A 24282-nucleotide genomic window follows, 5' to 3' on the forward strand; every position below is an offset into this window, starting at 1 on the left:
TAGCAACTGGATTCCAAGAGCAAGTATCTGCAGAGCAAATGTTCAAAAACCAAGAGGAAGCTGCATGGACTTTAATGAGCTAAACTCAAAAGTCAGTAACCCTCTTTATTGGTTGAGGTAGTCACAATTTTATCATGAAGGGGATGAGTCGTAGACTGCCTCCTGATGAGAAGAGTGTCAAAAACTCTGTAGTCATTTTTTTAAATTACTACATAAACTATATACAAAAGCTAAAGACAGAGCACAGACTCATTGCAGAATGTATGAATGTGTGTGTTGCTCATTGTTGAATGTGTTCCATTATCCATTCTCTTCAACAAGCAGCCCATATACTTCAGAGTTAACAGCTCAATACACTCCAGTGGAAGACTTGATTAGTCTAAGGGAATCCAGACTTAAGCCAAAAGGTACTTGGTATTTCTCTGGACACAGGATTGGTCCTGGAAAGAGCATATGTAATGATTTAGATCACTGGGATGCATTTTTAGAGAGTATTGAGTTTTCCTGCTTTTTCTCTTGGCCTCTGAATATTATCATGTGTGCCTTGAGGCTTGGCCTATTAATGGCCATCTTGATAACAGCTGGAGAAAGAAACATGTGGAGCAAAGCAGAGCGAAGACAAAGAGTAGGAGCCTTGATTGAACCGTGTCTGCTAAGAGCACTTTTGTTGTCCTTTTTCAGTTCCATTACACCATAAATTTCTTTCATTGCTCAGCCACATTGAGTTGGATTTTATGCGTTTTATGCATATCTGTGTTCAGAAGCATCATTACTGATACTCTGTCTATATGAAAGAGAGAAATTAAGTATAAAATAAAGCAATTTAATCCCAAATCCTCTTAATATTTTTATCAGTTAATCCTTTTATGTTCTCATTGGCTAATTCTTTAAATTTGTGTGATTCTAAAATTATTTTAGCTGGAGAACGATGGAAACTGTCCAAAAAAAACCAAACAAATAAATAATCCAAATCACCTTTGTCAAACATAATTAAGAATTGGTCTTTGGGGCTCATTTGAATGTATTTTCACTTTAAAACATAATTAATATGTATTTTTGTAGGTAGAAGACAGTACAGTTTTGAGACTACCCAAGCTTTATATGTTATAAATGAATCAATAACTTCCTTTTCAGCCTTCATAATCCAGACAAACTAGCTCCTCAATTCCTGTTTAGAATTTCAACAAGCTCCTTTTTTGCCATGTGCTATAGTATGAATATTTGTGTCCCCCAAATTCATAGTTGAAACCTAACCCCTAGTGTGATAATATTAGGGGGTGGGGCCTTTAGGAGCTGATTAGGTCATAAGGGTAGAGCCTCAGAGAGCACCCTTTCCTCTTCTGCCATATCAGGACACAGTGAAAGATGATTGTCTATGAACTGGGAACCAGTCACAGAATCTGCATGTGCCTTATTCTTGGACATTCCAACCTCCAGAACTGCGAGAAATAAATTTCTGTTGTTTATAAGCCACTCAGTCCAAGGCATTTTTGTTATAGCTGCCCGAATGCACTAAATCGCCGTGTGAATACTTTTATTACATGGTTCACACTCTGTTGTGTGTGTACCTGCTTCCCATTACATTCTTAGCAAGCATTTCTGGAGCTTATTCATCTTTGTTCTTAGCACATTGATTCTATGTGAATCAATGAATGAATGCTTAGATTGAAATCAGGGTAGGGAGCTTGAGTAAAAGTTTATAAGTAATTTAATCAAACTCTGTTGATTACATTGTAGAGGATGACTATTATTTTAGGATAGTCCAGTAGTCATATTTTTGGCACCATATCATATAGCAGGATAAGAAATCAAGTTTTTTCAAAATGATTGTTTAATTATGCACACCTGAAACATGTGGGGCTTAATTAATGGCAGTTGATAGTAAATCATCCAGATAAATATATTAACTTCCGAATATATGCTAATCTTATGCATAGGTGCATTATTAGTCAAAGTAATTTATTATTTTTCTTGACTTATTTTTCCCCAAAGTACTCAAGCATTCAAAATGGTGAGCTATCTTACTTATAATAAATGTCTTAGCCCATTTAAAAAAGGCAGATTTAAAAAAATGTTAAAACCTCCCCAAAAGATTTCTCTTTCCCACAGAGAGGCAGGGATTGCTGAGTTGGGCAAAGCAATTAAAAATTCAACTTAAAAAGTAATATTGTATGGCCTTGAGCAACTTCCCAAATTGTTTTATAAAACAAAGGTATGTGTTCTTTGTTTTGTTTTGTTTTTTCTTTTTGGCTGCGCTGGGTCTTCGTTGCTGCACACGGGCTTTCTCTAGTTGCTGCGAGTGGCTACTCTTCGTTGCAGTTCACAGGCTTCTCATTCCAGTGTCTGCTCTTGTTGCGGAGCACGGGCTTTAGGCACGCAGGCTTCAATAGTTGCAGCACGCAGGCTCAGTAGTTGTGGCACGCCCGTTCAGTAGTTGTGGTGCATGGGCTTGGTTGCCCTGAGGCATGTGGGATCTTCCTGGAGCAGGGCTCAAACTCGTGTCCCCTGAATTGGCAGGCAGATTCTTAACCACTGCACCACCAGGGAAGTCCCAAGGTATGTGTTCTTGGAAGGTTCAGTTGGTTTTCTGTCAGATTGTTAAAGTCCTTTAATTTGGGGAATGTTAATATGGGATTCATATCCTGTATATATCTATATATACCTCTATCTATCTATATATCTATATCTACAACTACACACACAGTCGTTATGTTTTAGAAATTATCATTTATAATTTCTTATTTTTAAAAATCACCTTTGGAGCCTAAGCAATACTTTGAGATTTATATATTAATTAAAGATAACGGAGCTTTTAAATATTTGGTGCCAACAGCACAGAACATTTAGCATCCACGCATCTTCCTACTTCCAACACAGATGCCATTTTTTTCTCCATTTCAGTTATAATTAATGAAATAAAGAAAGTTGGGTATTGTTTTTAAATTTTATTCACAAGTTTCTCATTCCTAAGGGGCAGTTTTGTTTCCTAGAAATAGAAGGAGTTTTAAAGCTGGATTCGTATCTATACTCTGTTTATGTCTCCCTCCTGAGAATTTCATCACATTTTTTAGTCTTTCAAAATCTTGGTTTCCTTATCTGTCAAGGGGTTAAGCCTAGCCCTTTCAAAACAATTGTGGCAAAATTTTAATCTGATTATATATTTAAGTCATAGCAGGTACACAATAAGTGAGTCAATTTTTTCCCCATGAACTATTTATTCATAATTAACTTCCTATGGTATTCCCCATAGTAGCTATTCCAATGCCTGTCACTCTCCAAGCCCTTACCAACATGTTACATAATTGTGACTTGTAGGTTTGAAAACAGGATTTATATAAAGAGCCATTAATTCAATTTACTATCACTGCCTCCCCTCTAAAATCACAGGAACAACATGAAGACGCTTACACACAAAATGAAAAGGCATTTTAGGGATGATTTACACATAACCTTTACAGAGAACACATAGGTAAGATACTGTGTATCTGAACTCCCACACTGTGAAAAACATAAGGCAGTCTATTAAATAGTCATTCCGTATAAAAACTCAGGTTTTTATTAGGCTGGTTTAAAAATATATCTTTTTCCTAACTTCAGGGTTTCCTTAGTATGGCAGCCAGGGCAAATATTTTGCAGAACCTCTGTTTTATAAACAATTTAAGTCACCTCAAATCAGGCACATCAGTACCCTTTTGGCAACACAAGCTCACTCAATCTTATGAAAAAAATGTGACAGCCAATGGTAGCAATCCACTAACCAGGCAGCCCTCCTGGAACCAGGGGCCAGCTGCAGGGCCCCAGAAGGAACCCGATAGATACAAATCTGGATTCTGCAGCTCCTTGGGTATGGAGCTCACGAGCAGGAGACCTGGGCCCATGTTGGTCCCAGAACCCAGCCTTAAGGCACTGTCCACCCTGACCAGACTTAGTCACTGGAGGAGGATTTAAAAAGCGTCTAGGAAGGCACTTCAAAGTGCAGGAGATCCCCGAGGTGCAGGTTGGGGACAGCAGCCCTGCTTGTCCAGGTTAGTTTCGTTACTTCCTGAAGCTGAGCAGGTTGTAGAAATCACTTAAGTAGGAGGCATCGAAAGCTCTGCTTTACTTGAAATTAAAGAACTCAGAGCTTTATTCAAATGCAAGAATAATTTCTAAAACCTCAAAGTGCAGCTTCAGTCTTAACGTGTGGAGTTACTGATTATGCCAAAGATTGGAATGAAAAAAAGTACCAAATCCAAGTAAATATTTCAAGCCCAATTTATTTAAGACAATGGGTTTGTATAAATGTTACAATAATTCATCAAATGTAAGACTCTATTGATTTGAAGATCTTTATATTCCACTGTGAAAATGCTACCAATTGTAGTTAATGAAACAGTGCCTCAATGATAATCTCACAAACACAAATTGTTCACACCACCCCCAACTTTGCATGATATTTCATGTTTTTCTGAGGTATTTGATAATTTTACCTGCATTTATTTGCATTGTGTGTGTATGACACAACTTTAATTAATTATTGTGGTACTGTAAAGCTTATTGCATTGTTAGAAAATGCTCATAGTTATTCTAATGATTCAGTTCATGTCTAACTGCTGTTTCCATACTTTTTTGCTTTTGTTTTGTTTCAATGATGATAGTGTAAACTTTTTCAGAATATGTTAAATGTCAGTTAAACTCAACACCCATAGTATTAACAATTGGTAATTGGTAAGAACTCCACCAATGTGAAAGTAGTATAAACACCAAGGACTAATTTCATATATTCACAGTATGAAAGAAAATTTATCTTTAATTTAGAAAAAGTAAATTGATGATTGCTTAATTTTTGCTACCATGCTAAAACATTTCCCAATAATCCTGCTTTTAGCATATGGCTTTGAGGACTCCCCTGCGACAGTTCCTTTTGAGTTCAGACTCACGTCATCTTGGCACCTTCCCATCTCAAACACCTGCCATATCCGTGTCCACTATCTGCCCCAGGGTCTTCTACTCCCACTTGGTCTGCTCACTAATGCCTGGGAGATAAATCCCACACCCCACTCCACCTCATGCCACTCCACCCCTACCCCACAAGCAGCCTACAATCAAGGCAGAAGCAGGAACAAACTGATGAACTTCTAGGCTTGCCTCCTTCTGTGAAGGATTCTGGAAGGGATTCTGTATGATTTTTGGAGGAGCTAGTAGGGTCCCCCTGGAGGCAACTTCACATACTTTAAAGAACAGATATTGACTTCTCCTCTTGTTCTCCTCACATTCCCATTTAATGAAATTACTTCCTAAATAAACAGCACCTAAGTCTTTTTCACAAGTTCTGCCTCTGGGGAACCACAGACAAGGCTAAGTCACTGTTTAATTCTCATCTGATTTAAGGTGGGGGGGATGTAAAATGTCAAAGTATATTTTTTACTAATTCAAATGATAAAGGTGCAGATTTCATGTAGTTATGAAGGTTAGTGATTACTTAACCTAAAGAATAAGAGGTGCTATGATTCTCTGGCTCTGTAAAGATATTAATGTTATGCTTGCTAACTTAGCAATCATATTTGTTTCTTCCACAACTGGTCTTCAAATGCTCTTTGTCTTTCCACTGATTCCCTTATTAATGAAGTTGGACACATGCTCACTGTCTGTTTGTATGAGGCATGTTTTTTAATAGCAGGCAATGAAAACTATTGGGGTGACCAAAAAAGTTCGTTCGGGTTTTTCCATAGGATCATATAGAAAAACCCAAACAAACTTTTTGGCCAACCCAATACATCATAACTGTTGCCTGACAGCAAGTGGTTGTAAGACACAGATATATTACAATGAAACTTACATTTGATATGTTAGGATAAGTGGCTTTCAAACTTTTTTTTTTTTAACATAAAATTACCTGGGATTGTCTCCAAAATGTAAATCATTAGGTCTTGCCTGCTGGGATTCCGATTCAGCAGAATCAGAACAGGAATCAGGAATTTACATTGACAACCAGAAGACATATCCATGAACATCACTTTGAGAAACATAGGCTTAGTGTCTCTGGAGAACAAGAATTTTTGAAAATATTTTTTAAATACTCATTTGTTATCTTTCCTCTCACTAATGTTCAAAATAGGGAATAAGGGAAAGAAAAAGAAAGAAAAAGAATGTAACTTTTTCAACTATTTTAATAGCACTCAAAGTGCTAATTAGTCTAGTTTGTTGTTACGAATAAGACATTTTCATAATAAAGGATTATCTAACTTTTGAAGCATAAAGCAACATTTGTTTCCTCAGGCAACCTTTGAAGGGAACAACCAAAAAATGTTTAGGATTTGATTAAAAAGTCAATTTACTATTTCAAACTAATTTTATGCTTGTATTCTGAATATGAGCAAATCTTTTATTTTTAAGCCCAAGATCTCTAATTCCTTACATTCCATTTCCATATACTCTACATTTTTGTTAGTTGTGGGTTAATTTCTTTAAACCACTAAATTCAGAATTTTACAGCTGACAGGTAGGTGCTAAGCAAACAGTTCAATTTGGCAGTGTTGGCATCTCTCTTTGTAGTGCTACTTGAATATTTTGTGTTTTGTCATTTTATAAAGACGAGGGAATAATAAAAACGAAAACGCTGATGAAAATGATATGCTTGGGGTATTTGGTGTGTTACAGACAGAAATGTGGCCTTAATGAGAAGGCACTGGACTTTGCAGGTGGCGTGTGTTCATATATGGAAAAAACCAAACAAAACAAAACTTGAGCATCACTACCAAAACAGAAACTACACGTAGGGTTCCAAAAATACAAGGTCCTTAAAGCTATTCGTTGAGTGTCTTAATACAGACGCCTTTGCAAAAAGAAAAAGGGCAATGTCCATATATCTCTGGAGAAAACTTCCCTAAAACTTTTTGACACTAAAATGATCTCTACACTCTCATGCTCAATATTCCATTTACTATGTTGCCAAATCCTTATTTTTTCAACATTTAATTTCTCTCTGCTAAATTTTCTTGAAATAAGCTGAGAAAATTAGAATTTGAGAAAAGATATTTCTATTTTTAAAGAATAACCTCCTTGTTTAATGTTTTCTTTTGTCTTTTGTAGCAAGATTATCTTTTGAAATATTAACAGAAGCTGCACCTGTTATAAGGTATTTCCTGCTATCCCACCCCACTTGAGGTAGCTGAGAGGGCTTTCTATATATACCGCCCTGAGATGGTTACCAGAGAAATGCAAAGGAATGGTTACAACAGAAAAGCAATTCAACACTCTCTTTTGGGTTTCAAAATAGATTTTTGAAATCTGTAGCAGAGAGAAGGCTGACTGGCAAGAGATAAGGTCTTGCAAACCAAAGACCTGGCGTACAAGCCATATGCATGATACTTTTTCTCCCTCTCTGCTTCCTTCCCTCTTTTCTTTCCTCTCTCTCTCTCCCTCCCTTTTTCTCTCTCAGTATCTCTGTCTCTCTCCCTCTCTCTTTCTCCCTCCCTTTCCATCTCACTGGGAAGAGAGAATTAAATAGGAGGTGAGGGAACTAAATATGGCGAGTGTGTCACTGAGGTTTCTGATTCCTGTGCCCTCTCACCTTCTAGTCCACTTGGGCTTGGGGAATCTGAAAGTAAAGCGACCTATGAGGCTTTTTCCAGTTGAACACCAAAGAGGCAGCAGGTATTGCCCAATAAATATTGGGCACTTACTATATGCTTTACATATATCAACTCATTTAATCCCAGCAACCTTGTAAGGTAGGTATTATTAATTATATTAATATCACCATTTTAAGATTAAGGCATAGATTCATTAAGTACCTTAAACGGTGGTTTACACAGCTAATAATTTGAGGGGCCGAAACTCAAGCACAGCTTGTCTGGATCTGGAACCAAGGCTTTTTTCTTCATAAAGCAGAAGTAGCTGCCATTCCCTCTCCCAAAGCACGCAGCCCACAGGTGACAAGCAGTTTAGGAGACAGAGTGATATGGTGTGAGGCCCTGAGGAAGGGCCCCCACACCCCAGTCTCCAGAGCCCCAGACGGCATGGAAGAGCATACAAAAGTCCCATTCTGGGTCCCCTACACCCAACCTACATCAAAAGGCTTAGGAGAGGGTCAGCAGGTAATGAGGGTTGTTGAGCTTGGGGAGAGGAGGATGCAGAGGAAAGGTTCTGACAAACGGAGACCACTGGAAACTTGGACAATAGCAAGAATGCCAAAGCCCCTACCATCTGACCCCATACACTTTCTACACATGAAGACAGCCTCTGAAATTCTGACACCACCCTGTAGAGAGGGAAGAAAGGAGAAGATCCAGACTCTATATCCAGAGTGACCGAGACAGATATAATTGATTTCCCCTGGCATTAAGACAGTATTTTCTGCCCCTAGTTGGAACAGCAGCCCAAAATAGACACTAAGTCTAGTAATTGAGACCTCAAGTCATATGCTTACGCCCCTGAATTGTGAAATACATGCTGAAAATGCCATATCTTGCCCTCAGGAATTCAAAAGCAAGGAAACAAGCTAAAACACCAAGAATTTATCCCACAATTAGGTATTTCACTGTGAATTTTACTCACCGGAAATGGAACCACCCCCATCCTTGAACCACACTTACTTTTTGGCCTTTTTAGAAAAATTCTTTGCACATTACGGGGAACAACCTATGTGTGAAAAGTAGAGATAGCATGTGTGCAATGATTTCAGTTCATAAATACAACAATATCTTATATTGTTTTCGAGGTTTACAGAGTCCACGTCATACACATGAATTCAGTAAATCATGACAATAGCTCCATGAGGTAGATATTATTGAATTTACAGGTGAAGTACCTGAACCTTAGAGGTTAAGTGATATGTCCAAGGAAACACAGCCCATGACAAAACTGGGAGTCAAACTCAGGCCCTCTGATACACATAATTTGTATGTATATCATATACTACAAAAGAGAGACTAACTTAATTTTAGTCAACTCACCAAAAGAAAAAGAAAAGTTAGGCCATAAACATATCTCTCCAAATTTTTTTCTTTGATATAGCTTGGAAACTGACTTCTTGACCTATGGACCTGTTCATCTCTAGGTAGGTGCTGGTGCTTACTTCATTTCTGTAAAATTAAATTTCAAATTATCATCCCCATTTTCCCCATATTTTCAAAGTATGATCAACACAAAATTTAGCAATGTATAAGTCATAGGAAAAAAACTTTCATTAAATTCTATTGCTCTAGGAACTTCCAAGACACGATTCCCACTTCATTCATCTAAAGTTGAATAACTGAATATGCTAACTTTAATCTAATGAACAATAATATGCAACCTGGTATATGATAGGTATTGTATTCTCAAAATTTCACATATATTTGTAACCAGAAAGCAGATAATTACTGATAAACCTTTTGGATTTACATAATTTTCTTGTTGACAAAACATAGGTAGTCCAAACTTTACAAATCAGATTTATCATAGTTGAATCCTATTTCAGAAATAGGTTAACTGAAATTCATATTCATACACATAAACATTTTAGTACATTTTTAATAATGACAAAGCTACTCTCTGATTAAATGACTAACTTTTAGTTTATGATTCATCTTATATCTTTAATTTCAGAAAAGCAAAATGAGAATTTTTCGTTACAAGTAAAACCTGGCTGTTCATAAAAGAATTTTTATGCATTTGATAATACAGTGGTGACATGTTAAGACAGCACAACTCTGTGATTAAATGGAATACATTTGATAACACAATGCAAAAAAAAAAGAAATCAACACAAGAAAGAATGATGTATTTGAGAACATTTTTAATAAATAATGTGACAAAATTACTTTTCTGATTATTGGATTTTCAGTATGCAAAATTATGGCTAAAAATAAGAGGCTTCTTACATGAACATAATGAAAACATTAATCACATGGATTGTTCCCTTAGTACTGCACACCTTTTCTATGTAAATTTCAATTACCTAAATGAACACACTTAGTTTTTGGTGAACACCAGCTTTTTTTGTGGTTCAGTTTTGTTTGGCTTTGTTTTCCAGTGGGGTCAGGTCTGATACCTATAGTTGAATAAATGTAAATTTTTTTTCTTCAATAGCACCAATTATAAAGTAAATGAAATTTATATAATGACAAAAAAAGGATCATAAAAATCTACAGTCAGAGGGCATCATTTGGCAATTCAAAGCAAGTAATGCCTCTATTTGAGCTTATAAGGAAATCTTGTAAGTTTCACCATTGGCCACAACAAACTTAAACCTTTTCTTCTTTAAGTCCAGGAAAAGTAAGAACCATTGCATACATGGCCCACAATAAAGTATGCACGTTACTTCACCATCTGTCATCATTCAAATATTCCAAATACAAACATAGAGCATTAACAAAACAGGTTAAAAACGCTTCTCAACATTTTTTTTTCAAGAAGACAAAAAAGGTTAATAGTTACAATGGTTTACAAATAAAGTTTAGTGATTGTGCTTTTAAAACCAAAAAAAAAAAAAGATTAAAAACAGTGCATTACAAAAACAAAAATCAAAAGTCCTTAAGTGGCACTTCTGAAAGTTGAACTGACACTACCAGAAGAAATTTAGGCCAGTTAAGATAGGGATGTCCTTATTCAATTGGTCGTTAAAAACATCCATTTGTTTGTAATATGCATTTATAATTGCTTTTTGATTGAAAAATAGAACAAGGTTTTTGCTAGGCTGACTTATGACAATGACTTGACAACCAGAGATCCAACTGGCTTACCCCTACTTATCCAAAAGTACATTTCCAATAAGAATATACTTCAATGATTGAAATGAAGACAAAGTAAAGTACCACCAGGGGTTGCAAAGAGTATATATTTACAATGTTTCTACCCCATTCAAATTGTTTGTGGTTGTTCTGCATTTGCTATGTTTTTTTTTTTTTCTCCCAGCAGAGGGTGGTATGAAAGACTGATTTTAAAATCATGTTAAAATGAAGTTATGTTTTAGTTTGCATTAGCAGTTGGTTATAGAAAGATTATATCTTGAGAGCCCTTGACATGAGGTTGATTAGTCAACTTTGTATCTTTGATCAATATTTTGCTGTAAATTGGCTTGGTATATAAGCAGTGCAATGCCACATCTCAGGGGCAAAATGCAAAAGAACTGTTTTGTTCTCTCCTGCTGGCTGATGACTGAAGCAAGAAGTCAAATACTTCCCTTGCTGGAAGCAAGGTGTAATGATTTGTTCCAACAGTGAGGGGAATAGGGAGGTTCTTCGTAAGGATAGGGATCAAACAACAACAATAAAACCCCAATAAAATTTTTAAAAAATGGTATTCCAATAAGAGGAATAAAAACGACAATTTGTACACTCTGATTGCACTGAACATTTTATCTGGCGTCATATGTCATCAGACACGAGGCATCTTGAGTGATAACTTTCACATTAGATCTCACAAGCCTCTCTGGTTGTCTTCAGCTTTCAGTTTCCTGTAAGAGATTAGTTCTTGTTAAATTTTAAAATAAATCTTAGAGTATTGTCCTGTTTCATATTTATTTATATGCTTTTATTCTTATAGTTTGTGTTTCTTCATTCATTCCCTAGCTACACTAGAAAGTGCTCATGGCAACATATTAATTTGTCAATTTTAGCTGGTTTTGATAGCAAATCTAATAGTTCTCTAACAAGTACTAAACTGTGTTCCACACAGTGTCTGGGTGTTGGCAGGTGTGGCACAGGGTGAGAGGAGAAGGAAGAGGCCAAGTTCTCTACTCCCTCAGCCTCAACTCAATATTATAGCTCAATTTTTATTGGTTTTAAGTAGTAGGTTGTCTATGATGACTTTTTTCCCCAAAAGGGCTCTTCTAAAGAAAAACAACTAAAAACCTAAAAAAACCCTTTTCTAACAGCATTTGCAAAAGGAAAGCCTTCTAATTCCAAACCTCAAAATCAAAATATTGATATATTGGGCATTATAGAAAATTCAATTTGACATAATTAGTTATAATTTTTCATCTTCTATTATAAAAAGTTTTAGTTTAACACTCAAACAATCTGCTTGAGATTAAATATATTTGTAAGAAGATAAATTTGTCCCCAACTTGTTTTTTTATTAAATGATGAAAACACAATCTTAAAAACAGGAGATGATTTTATAATATGATGTGATTTACTTTCAACTCTATCTTAAAACACTACCTATAGATTCCAACAAAGGAGTGTGTCTTTGTCTCAAGAAGATTGGGAAGGTCAGTGTCAAGTATCAGGTGCCCATTTTCAAAAGGCTGAAGATGAAAGAGTTAGCCAGATCATCCTGATTAACCCCAGTGATCAGTAGGGTGGTAGGTAACACAGGCAAAACACCCTCACTCACACCTGATAACTCTGTCACTTTACTGGGTTTTTATAACCTACTGTAATATTATGAATCATAATTATCTAGATCAACAGTTCTTATATCCTAACAACATTTTTGTCATATATATTTCCTATGTGAATAGCTGCAGATAAATATGAACCCTAAGACCTAAAAAGAAGCTGTTATTACCATTTAAAACTTTGGAACACATTTCAAAAAAATCGTTAAATTCTCAGAATTTCAGTTGCTGGCATCAGTGACAGGGTTTGTGATGACACAGTAACATTTCTGTAGACTGATGGATGTTTTTAACTTTGAGACTGATAGAAAAACTAGTCTAATGTTGGGAAACTTGAAAAAAAATATAGATACCTCTAATTCTTCATTATTATCTTCTCTTTCATATCCTCCAAGAACTTGCATTTCTGCAATATTTCTTCGACCTACATTTGCTTGTTCTCTTTGTCTGCTTCCTGATCCTCTTGATGACATTGAGCTTGAAGAACTAGGATCTCTGGGATTATTTGATGTCGGAAAAGTAGGTCTACAGTAAGGTAGAATATCCTCTGTGTAATGAAATATAATAAGTGCATATGAACACCACTGTACATTTCATTGTATAGTGTGTCACTTGTGTCTATAATTCTGAATGGGGAAACATCAGTGTTTCTGAAAAATAAATGAGGACATTTTATAACAGTAATGAACAAGGCAGCAATGTCTTTTGAAAATGAAAATAACAACCTTGCTGTTTTCCTAGTAGTGGTTGGGATTTTGGTTGATTCTACTCATAAGCTCTTGTCTACCTCAAATTCACTTGAGTTCAAAATCCTTAAAAGAGGGAACCCAAATCTGGAGTCAGACATGGCTTCCAGTTCTATCCTTCACTATGTGATCTCCCATTATTTTAGGCTTTAGTTTCAACTTTTCTAAAAAAGTGATAATAGTATCTACACTCAGAAGAGCTGCTAGTGTTGATGTGAAAACAAGTGTGACATTGTAATATGTCCCTGTGTAAATTATGAAGGAATTATAAAGCATTGATAGAAAAAAAGCCCAGTCTTCTTGAATCACCAAAACAGAGCCGCCAAGCCCGGATTCACTTCCTAGATGCCAACCACCATTTCAACATCATATTTAAAATTGTGAAACCCTGACTCTCAAAAGCCTGACATCATTGCTAGCTTCAAAAAACAAGCCACTCCAGGGGACTTCCCTGGTAGCGCAGTGGTTAAGAATCCGCCTGCCAATGCAGGGGACACGGGTTCGATCCTGGTCCGGGAAGATCCCACATGCCGTGGAGCAATGAAGCCTGTGCGCCACAACTACTGAGCCTGTGCTCTAGAGCCCGTGAACCACAACTACTGAGCCCGAGTGCCACAACTACTGAAGCCCACGCGCCTAGAGCCTGTGCTCCGCAACAAGAGAAGCCACTGCAAAGAGAAGCTCGTGCACTGCAATGAAGAGTAGCCCCCGCTCGCCGCAACTAGAGGGAAAGCCTGCATGCAGCAATGAAGACCCAATGCAGCCAATAAATAAATAAATAAATAAGCAAGCCACTCCAGTTAAGTGCTGTCTCCTGAATTTCTATCTCCATACTGCTTTAAATTTGGTGCTGCATCTACTGATGCATCTTCCAACTGCTCGCTTCTCTCCAAAGCCTATCCATGCTACCCTTTGGACACCAAACACATAAAAACAAAGCAAGACAAAACCTCTTCCTCATGCCCTTTTGTTTTCCCTCTAGAAGCTTCCTCTACGGCCCACAATGCCTGGATGAAATCTGATTTCCCCTAACGTTTCCACTGCAGTTCCCTGCGGTGGAAGGAGGAAGGTTTGCCTTTAGCTCACTAACACCAGCTCTAAATCACTGCTCCTCCACAAAAACAGCCTCCTCTTGTGAGGGCCAAGCAGTCGAGTTATGTAGCCTGTGCAGTCCACCCTGATGATACCTTTCTCCTGTTCTATTCATCACAACTTTAATTCCTGATGCAGACTTCTGACTCTCTGGGGTTTCCCAGTCCATGTGGACCACTACACCTGCACCCTAGCTTCACGGCACTTGGTCCTCTGTGATCTTCATCTTCAGTCCCTGTTTCCTCCACCTTTTTCTACTGAATTTAGTTTTTGACAGACTACATTATGACAAAATATCTTGTTTGCTAAAAACTTTCCCCTAAGTCTGTGCTCTACATAATTCAATATTTTATCTACTGATTGCTTAGCAAAGCTTCTTGAAAAGCAATCTGGACTCCATATTGGTCGTCACAACTCCCATTCACTTTGTATCCCACTGAAACCTACTTATGCCCACATTACTACAAGGAAACTGAGAAAATTCACTGTTGACTTTGATAATGCTGATCATGCTTCAGCCCTTACGTCTCTGGACTTCTCACTGCCCTGCATCTGAAAACCACTATCAATTTAAACATGACTACTCTCTTAGCTCCTATATCCCTCCATCTTTCCTGGCCAGTCTTCTGTGGGTTCTTCTTATGCAGATGCCCTTATGTTGATGTCCTTCCTGCAGGTTTCTACTTTTGGTCCAGCGTGCGCACGTGCACATGCATCTGTGTGTACAGAAAAACCTTTTTCTCCACTCACCCTGGGTGATTTCAACCATTCTCTCATATTGTAAACTTTTCTAGAATATAGCTGCCATGAGGGCAGATATTTTTCTCTGCTTTGTGTACTGATACACTCTCAGTTTGACATATAATAGGCCATCAGTAAGTAGGCTGATTGAATGAATGAGTGGCTTAACTATTTAACTCATCATGATGAGTTATTTTTTTTTTTTTTTTTTTTTTTTTTTTTTTTTTTTTTTTTTTTTCCATTGTTTTTATTAGTTTCTGCTTTATAACAAAGTGAATCAGTCATACATATACATCTGTTCCCACATCCCCTCCCTCATGCATCTCCCTCCCTCCCACCCTCCCCATCCCTCCCCTCCAGGCAGTCACAAAGCACCGAGCTGATCTCCCTGTGCTCTGCGGCTGCTTCCCACTATCTATCTACCCTACGTTTGGTAGTGTATATATGTCCATGCCTCTCTTTCGCTTTGTCACAGCTTACCCTTCCCCCTCCCCATATCCTCAAGTCCATTCTCAAGTAGGTCTGTGTCTTTATTCCCGTTTTACCCCTAGGTTCTTCATGACATTTTTTTTCTTATATTCCATATATATGTGTTAGCATACGGTATTTGTCTTTCTCTTTCTGACTTACTTCACTCTGTATGACAGACTCTAGGTCTATCCACCTCATTACAAATAGCTCAGTTTCGTTTCTTTTTATGGCTGAGTAATATTCCATTGTATATATGTGCCACATCTTCTTTATCCATTCATCCGATGATGGACACTTAGGTTGTTTCCAGCTCCGGGCTATTGTGAATAGAGCTGCAATGAACATTTTGGTACATGTCTCTTTTTGAATTATGGTTTTCTCAGGGTATATGCCTAGTAGTGGGATTGCTGGATCATATGGTAGTTCTATTTTTAGTTTTTTAAGGAACCTCCATACTGTTCTCCATAGTGGCTGTACCAATTCACATTCCCACCAGCAGTGCAAGAGTGTTCCCTTTTCTCCACACCCTCTCCAGCATTTATTGTTTCTAGATTTCTTGATGATGGCCATTCTGACTGGTGTGAGATGATATCTCATTGTAGTTTTGATCTGCATTTCTCTAATGATTAATGATGTTGAGCATTCTTTCATGTGTTTGTTGGCAGTCTGTATATCTTCTTTGGAGAAATGCCTATTTAAGTCTTCTGCCCATTTTTGGATTGGGTTGTTTGTTTTTTTGCTATTGAGCTCCATGAGCTGTTTATAAATTTTGGAGATTAATCCTTTGTCAGTCGCTTCATTTGCAAATATTTTCTCCCATTCTGAGGGTTGTCTTTTGGTCTTGTTTATGGTTTCCTTTGCTGTGCAAAAGCTTTGAAGTTTCATTAGGTCCCATGTGTTTATCTTTGTTTTTATTTCCATTTCTCTAGGAGGTGGGTCCAAAAGGATCTTGCTGTGATTTATGTCATAGAGTGTTCTACCTATGTTTTCCTCTAAGAGTTTGATTGTTTCTGGCCTTACATTTAAGTCTTTAATCCATTTTGAGCTTATTTTTGTGTATGGTGTTAGGGAATGATCTAATCTCATACTTTTACATGTCCCTATCCAGTTTTCCCAGCACCACTTATTGAAGAGGCTGTCCTTTCTCCACTGTACATTCCTGCCTCCTTTATCAAAGATAAGTTGGCCATATATGTGTGGGTTTATCTCTGGGCTTTCTATCCTGATCCACTGATCTATCTTTCTGTTTTTATGCCAGTACCACACTGTCTTAATTACTGTAGCTTTGTAGTATAGTCTGAAGTCAGGGAGCCTGATTCCTCCAGCTCCTTTTTTCGTTCTCAAGATTGCTTTGGCTATTCGGGGTCTTTTGTTTTTCCAAACAAATTTTGAAATTTTTTGTTCTAGTTCTGTGAAAAATGCCAGTGGTAGTTTGATAGGGATTGCATTGAATCTGTAGATTGCTTTGGGTAGTAGAGTCATTTTCACAATATTGATTCTTCCAATCCAGGAGCATGGTATATCTCTCCATCTGTTTGTATCATCTTTAATTTCTTTCATCAGTGTCTTATAATTTTCTGCATACAGGTCTTTTGTCTCCTTAGGTAGGTTTATTCCTAGATATTTTATTCTTTTTGTTGCAATGGTAAATGGGAGTGTTTTCTTGATTTCATTTTCAGATTTTTCATCATTAGTGTACAGGAATGCCAGAGATTTCTGTACATTAATTTTGTAACCTGCTACTTTACCAAATTCATTGATTAGCTCTAGTAGTTTTTCGGTAGCATCTTTAGGATTCTCTATGTATAGTATCATGTCATCTGCAAACAATGACAGCTTTACTTCTTCTTTTCCAATTTGGATTCCTTTTATTTCCTTTTCTTCTCTGATTGCTGTGGCTAAAACTTCCAAAACTAGGTTGAATAAGAGTGGTGAGAGTGGGCAACCTTGTCTTGTTCCTGATCTTAGTGGAAATGGTTTCAGTTTTTCACCATTGAGGACAATGTTGGCTGTGGGTTTGTCATATATGGCCTTTATTATGTTGAGGAAAGATCCCTCTATGCCTACTTTCTGCAGGGTTTTTATCATAAATGGGTGTTGAATTTTGTCGAAAGCTTTCTCTGCATCTATTGAGATGATCATATGGTTTTTCTCCTTCAGTTTGTTAATATGGTGTATCACATTGATTGATTTGCGTATATTGAAGAATCCTTGCATTCCTGGAATAAACCCCACTTGATCATGGTGTATGATCCTTTTAATGTGCTGTTGGATTCTGTTTGCTAGTATTTTGTTGAGGATTTTTGCATCTATGTTCATCAGTGATATTGGCCTGTAGTTTTCTTTCTTTGTGACATCCTTGTCTGGTTTTGGTATCAAGGTGATGGTGGCCTCGTAGAATGAGTTTGGGAGTGTTCCTTCCTCTGAAATTGTTTGGAAGAGTTTGAGAAGGATGGGTGTTAGCTCTTCTCTAAATGTTTGATAGAATTCGCCTGTGAAGCCATCTGGTCCTGGGCTTTTGTTTGATGGAAGATTTTTAATCACAGTTTCAATTTCAGTGCTTGTGATTGGTCTATTCATATTTTCTATTTCTTCCTGAGTCAGTCTTGGCAGGTTGTGCATTTCTAAGAATGTGTCCATTTCTTCTAGGTTGTCCATTTTATTGGCATAGAGTTGCTTGTAGTAATCTCTCATGATCTTTTGTATTTCTGCAGTGTCAGTTGTTACTTCTCCTTTTTCATTTCTAATTCTATTGATTTGAGTCTTCTCCCTTCTTTTCTTGATGAGTCTGGCTAATGGTTTGTCAATTTTGTTTATCTTCTCAAAGAACCAGCTTTTAGTTTGGTTGATCTTTGCTATCGTTTCCTTCATTTCTTTTTCATTTATTTCTGATCTGATCTTTATGATTTCTTTCCTTCTGCTAGCTTTGGGGGTTTTTTGTTCTTCTTTCTCTAATTGCTTTAGGTGCAGGGTCAGGTTGTTTACTCGAAATGTTTCCTGTTTCTTAAGGTGGGATTGTATTGCTATAAACTTCCCCCTTAGAACTGCTTTTGCTGCATCCCATAGGTTTTGGGTTGTCGTGTCTCCATTGTCATTTGTTTCTAGGTATTTTTTAATTTCCTCTCTGATTTCTTCAGTGATCACTTCGTTATTGAGTAGTGTATTGTTTAGCCTCCATGTGTTTGTATTTTTTACAGATCTTTTCCTGTAATTGATGTCTAGTCTCATAGCATTGTGGTCGGAAAAGATACTTGATACAATTTCAATTTTCTTAAATTTACCAAGGCTTGATTTGTGACCCAAGATATGATCTATCCTGGAGAATGTTCCATGAGCACTTGAGAAAAATGTGTATTCTGTTGTTTTTGGATGAAATGTCCTATAAATATCAACTAAGTCCATCTTGTTTAATGTATCATTTAAAGCTTGTGTTTCCTTATTTATTTTCATTTTGGACGATCTGTCCATTGGTGAAAGTGGGGTGTTAAAGTCCCCTACTATGATTGTGTTACTGTCGATTTCCCCTTTTATGGCTGTTAGTATTTGCCTTATGTATTGAGGTGCTCCTATGTTGGGTGCATAAATATTTACAATTGTTATATCTTCTTCTTGGATCGATCCCTTGATCATTATGTAGTGTCCTTCTTTGTCTCTTCTAATAGTCTTTATTTTAAAGTCTATTTTGTCTGATATAAGAATTGCTACTCCAGCTTTCTTTTGATTTCCATTTGCATGGAATATCTTTTTCCATCCCCTTACTTTCAATCTGTATGTGTCTTTAGGTCTGAAGTGGGTCTCTTGTAGACAGCATATATATGGGTCTTGTTTTTGTATCCATTCAGCCACTCTGTGTCTTTTGGTGGGAGCATTTAGTCCATTTACATTTAAGGTAATTATTGATATGTATGTTCCTATTCCCATTTCCTTAATTGCTTTGGGTTCGTTATTGTAGGTATATTCCTTCTGTTGTGTTTCTTGCCTAGAGAAGTTCCTTTAGCATTTGTTGTAAAGCTGGTTTGGTGGTGCTGAACTCTCTCAGCTTTTGCTTGTCTGTAAAGCTTTTAATTTCTCCATCAAATCTGAATGAGATCCTTGCTGGGTAGAGTAATCTTGGCTGCAGGTTTCTCTCCTTCATCACTTTAATTATGTCCTGCCACTCCCTTCTGGCTTGTAGAGTTTCTGCTGAGAGATCAGCTGTTAACCTGATGGGGATTCCCTTGTGTGTTATTTGTTGTTTTTCCCTTGCTGCTTTTAATATGATTTCTTTGTGTTTAATTTTTGACAGTTTGATTAATATGTGTCTTGGTGTATTTCTCCTTGGATTTATTCTGTATGGGACTCTCTGTGCCTCCTGGACTTGATTAACTATTTCCTTTCCCATATTGGGGAAGTTTTCAACTATAATCTCTTCAAATATTTTCTCAGTCCCTTTCTTTTTCTCTTCTTCTTCTGGAACCCCTATAATTCGAATGTTGGTGCGTTTAATGTTGTCCCAGAGGTCTCTGAGACTGTCCTCTGTTCTTTTCATTCTTTTTTCTTTATTTTGCTCTGCATCAGTTATTTCCACTATTTTATCTTCCACCTCACTTATCCGTTCTTCTGCCTCAGTTATTCTGCTATTGATCCCATCTAGAGTATTTTTTATTTCATGTATTGTGTTTTTAATCGATGCTTGATTCATCTTTAGTTCTTCTAGGTCCTTGTTAACTGTTTCTTGCATTTTGTCTATTCTATTTCCAAGATTTTGGATCATCTTTACCATCATTATTCTGAATTCTTTTTCAGGTAGACTGCCTATTACCTCTTCATTTGTTAGATCTGGTAGGTTTTTATCTTGCTCCTTCACCTGCTGTGTGTTTTTCTGTCTTCTCATTTTGCTTATGTTACTGTGTTTGGGGTCTCCTTTTTGCAGGCTGCAGATTCGTAGTTCCCGTTGTTTTTCGTGTCTGACCCCAGTGGCTAAGGTTGTTTCAGTAGGTTGTATAGGCTTCCTGGTGGGGGGGACTAATGCCTGTGTTCTGGTGGTTGAGGCTCGATCTTGTCTTTCTGGTGGACAGGTCCACGTCTGGTGGTGTGTTTTGGGGTGCCTATGGCCTTATTATGTTTTTAGGTAGCTTCTCTGCTAATGGGTGGGGTTGTGTTCCTGCCTTGCTAGTTGCTTGGCATAGGGTGACCAGCACTGTAGCTTGCTGGTCGTTGACTGAAGCTGGGTGCTGGTGTTGGGATGGAGATCTCTGGGAGATTTTCGCTGCTTGATATTATGTGGAGCTGGGAGGTCTCTTGTGGACCCGTGTCCTGAAGTTGGCTCTCCCACTTCAGAGGCACAGCACTGGCTCCTGGCTGCAGCACCAAGAGCCTTTCATCCACCCAGCTCAGAATAACACGGAGAAAAAGCAGAAAGAAAGAATTAGTAGAAGAAAGAAAGAGAGAGGGAAAGAAAGGAAGAAGGGAAGAAAGGAAGGAAGGAAGGAAGAAAGAAAGGAGGGAGCGAGTGAGGAAGGATGGAAAGAAAGAAGGAAAGAAAGGAGGGAGGGAGGGAGCAATGAAAGCAAAAGGAAGAGTGAATGGAAGAAGGCAGGGAGGGAGGGAGGAAGGAAAGAAAGAAAGAAAGACAGGAGGGAGGGAGGGAGGAAGGAAAGAAAAAGAAAGTGGAAAGAAGAAGGGTGGGAGGGAGGGAGGAAAGAAAAAGAAGGAAAGGAAGAGCAGAGGGAGGGAGGGAGGAAGGGAAGGTAGGAAAAAAAGAAAGAGCAGGTAAAGTAAAATAGAATAAAGTATGAAATATAGTAGCGTTATTAAAATTAGAAAGTAATTATTGAAAAAAAAAACAAAAAACAAAAACAAACAAACAAAAAAACGGACCGATAGAACCCTGGGACATATGGTGGAAGCAAAGCTATACAGAGAGAATCTTACACAGAAGATTACACATACACATTCACAAAAAGAGAGCAGGGGGAAAAATCAAAAATCTTGCTCTCCAAGCCCACCTCCTCAATTTGGGATAATTCGTTGTAAAAAGAGGATAAGGGCAAGAAGTCTGAAATCTTGCTCTCTAAGTCCACCTCCTTACTTTGGGATAATTCGTTGTAAAAAGAGGAAAAGGGGGGAAAGTCTTAAATCTTGTCCTCAAAGTCCACTTCCTCAATTTGGGATGATTCGCTGTCCATTCATGCACTCCACAGACGCAGGGCACATCAAATGGACCGTGGAGCTTTAATCCGCTGCCTCCGAGGCTGCACAGAGAGATTTCCCTGACTCTGCTCTCACAGCTCCCGGGTCTCAGCCTTGGACCTGGCCCCGCCTCTGTGCGTAGGTCGCCGGAGGGCGTCCGTTCTTCTATCAGACAGGACGGGTTTAAAGGAGCCGCTGATTCGGGGGCTCTGGCTCACTCATGCAGAGGGAAGGGAGGGGCGCGCAGTGTGGGGCGGGCCTGCGGCGGCAGAGGCCGGCGTGACGTTGCAGCAGCCCGTGGCGCTCCGTGCGCTTTCCCGGGAAAGCCGTCCCCGGGTCTCGGGACCCCGGCAGTGGCGGGGTGCACAGGTCCCCCGGAAGGCGGGGCGGACAGTGACCCGCGCTCGCACACAGGCCCCGCGGCTGCGGCGGCGGCGGGCGGCGGCAGGCGGCGGCGGTGGCGGGCCGCGGGGGCGGCGGCGGCGGCGGGCCGCGGCGGCGGCGGCGGCGGCGGCGGCGGCGGCGGCGGCGGCGGCGGCGGCGGCGGCGGGCCGCGGCGGCGGCGGGCCGCGGCGGCGGCGGGCGGCGGCGGACGGTGGGCGGCGGCGGCCCACGCCCGTCTCCGAGGTCCACGCCTTACCCGCGGCTCGCGCCTGTCTCCGGCGCTTCCCTAAGCAGCCCTTTTAATGCCCTCTTCTCGCACACCAGGAAACGAAAGTGAAAGTGAAAAAAGACTCTTGCCTCTTCAGCAACTCCAGACCCTTTCCCTGGACTCCCTCCGGGCTAGCCGTGGTGCACTAACCCCTTCAGGCTCTCTTCCTGCCGCCAGCCCCAGTCCTCTCCCTGCGCTCCGACTGAAAGCCGATACCCAAGCCTCAGCTCCCAGCCCCGCCCGCCACGGCGGCAGAGCAGACAAGCCTCTCGGGCTGGTGTGTGCCTGAGGGCACCGATCCTCTGTGCCGGAATCTCTCCGCTTTGCCCTCCACACCCCTGTTGCTGTGCTCTCCTCCGCTACTCCGAAGCTTTCCCCCTCCGCCACCTGCAGTCTCCGCCCGCGAAGGGGCTTGCAGTGTGTAGAAACCTTCCCTCCTTCACGGCTCCCTCCCACTGGTGCCGGTCCCGTCCCTATCCTATTGTCTCTGTTTATTCTTTTTTTTTCTTTTGCCCTACCCAGGTATGTGGGGAGTTTCTTGCCTTTTAGGGGGTCTGAGGTCTTCTGTCGGCGTTCAGTAGGTGTTCTGTAGGAGTTGTTCCACGTGTAGATGAATTTCTGATGTATCTGTGGGGAGGAAGGTGATCTCCGCGTCTTACTCTTCCGCCATCTTCCTCCGGGCATGATGAGTTATTAATTTATATTTCCTGAACTCTGCCTGGTTGAACACTTCCCTCTTGAGGGTCCCTCAGACTCCACATGTTGAAGATTGACTTCATCGTGTCCACTTCTCTGAGATTTCTTCCCTTTCTGTATTCTCTAATATAGCTAATGACATATTACTCATCATTAAGATACCTAAGACAGGGGCTTCCCTGGTAGCACAGTGGTTGGGAGTCCGCCTGCCGATGCAGGGGACACGGGCTCATGCCCCGGTCTGGGAGGATCCCACATGCCACGGAGCGGCTGGGCCTGTGAGCCATGGCCACTGAGCCTGCACATCTGGAGCCTGTGCTCCGCAATGGGAGAGGCCACAGCAGTGAGAGGCCTGCGTACCGCAAAAGAAAAAAAAAAAAAAAGATACCTAAGACAGAAAACTGGAATTATTTCAGGATCTTCCCTTTCTTCCAACAAACCTTCCCATAACCCTTAAAATGTATCTTTTCCACATATTCAACTATATAACATGTAAGGATGATTTTAACTCTAAGAAGTTTCTTGAATTTTCCCACTCACTCATCCCTGCTCCCACAGCTTGGTTTATATTCTCTACATCTCTTCTGGGGGTTGAAAATATCTTCTAACAGGTCTCTGCTTCTTAAGTTATTTCCCTCTAAACTGGCTTCACTCAGCCACCTTCCTTTTATAGTAACTACAGGCTCTCTCTGATTTAAGCTTACGTTTACCGCAAGAGCTTCATTTTTACCACTTTACCACGTTTAATGTCTAGTAATAGTGAATTTCTTATAGCCTCCTCAATGTACCTCAACTTTTCATGCTGACTTTCTCTGCCAGAACAATCTATCCACTCTTCTTACTTAAGCTAAATTCCATCCATCCTGGACATTCAGCTTATGGGTCATTTCCACCAGGAAAGATCAAGAAGTCTTTCTTTATATTCCATCTCCCACAAGACTGGGCTAATTTTCTCTTCTCTGGACTCTCAAGTATCATAGCACCATAAACATTAACTGGGCATATACCCTGAGAAAACCATAATTCAAAAAGAGTCATGTACCACAATGTTCATTGCAGCTCTATTTACAATAGCCAGGCCATGGAAGCAACCTAAGTGTCCATCGACAGATGACTGGATAAAGAAGATCTGGCAAATATATACAATGGAATATTACTCAGCCATAAAAAAGAACGAAATTTAGTTATTTGTACTGAGGTGGATGGACTAGAGACTGTCATACAGAGTGAAGTAAGTCAGAAAGAGAAAAACAAACACTGTATGCTAACACATATATATGGAATCTAAAAAAAAAAATGGTTTTGAAGAACCTAGGGGCAGGACAGAAATAAAGACGCAGATGCAGAGAATGGACTTGAGGACACAGGGAGGGGGAAGGGTAAGCTGGGATGAAGTGAGAGAGTGG

The 24282-nt window shown here is 39.4% G+C and overlaps 1 protein-coding gene across 1 annotated transcript in view; it reads right to left on the bottom strand.

Moving 5' to 3' along the window:
- Nucleotides 1–10433: 10433 nt before the first annotated feature.
- The window catches only part of ROBO1 (roundabout guidance receptor 1), a 412086-nt gene continuing 398237 nt past the window's right edge, over nucleotides 10434–24282 (bottom strand). The window contains exons 29-30 of the mRNA XM_060098621.1: nucleotides 12661–12854; nucleotides 10434–11419 (exon numbers count right to left, since the gene is read on the bottom strand). Of these exons, the coding sequence (XP_059954604.1) occupies nucleotides 11405–11419; nucleotides 12661–12854 (209 nt within the window). The 3' untranslated portion in view covers nucleotides 10434–11404. The remainder of the gene's footprint in view (nucleotides 11420–12660; nucleotides 12855–24282) is intronic.

The sequence above is a fragment of the Mesoplodon densirostris genome, chromosome 5, assembly GCF_025265405.1.
Source record: "Mesoplodon densirostris isolate mMesDen1 chromosome 5, mMesDen1 primary haplotype, whole genome shotgun sequence".
Lineage (NCBI taxonomy): Eukaryota > Metazoa > Chordata > Mammalia > Artiodactyla > Ziphiidae > Mesoplodon > Mesoplodon densirostris.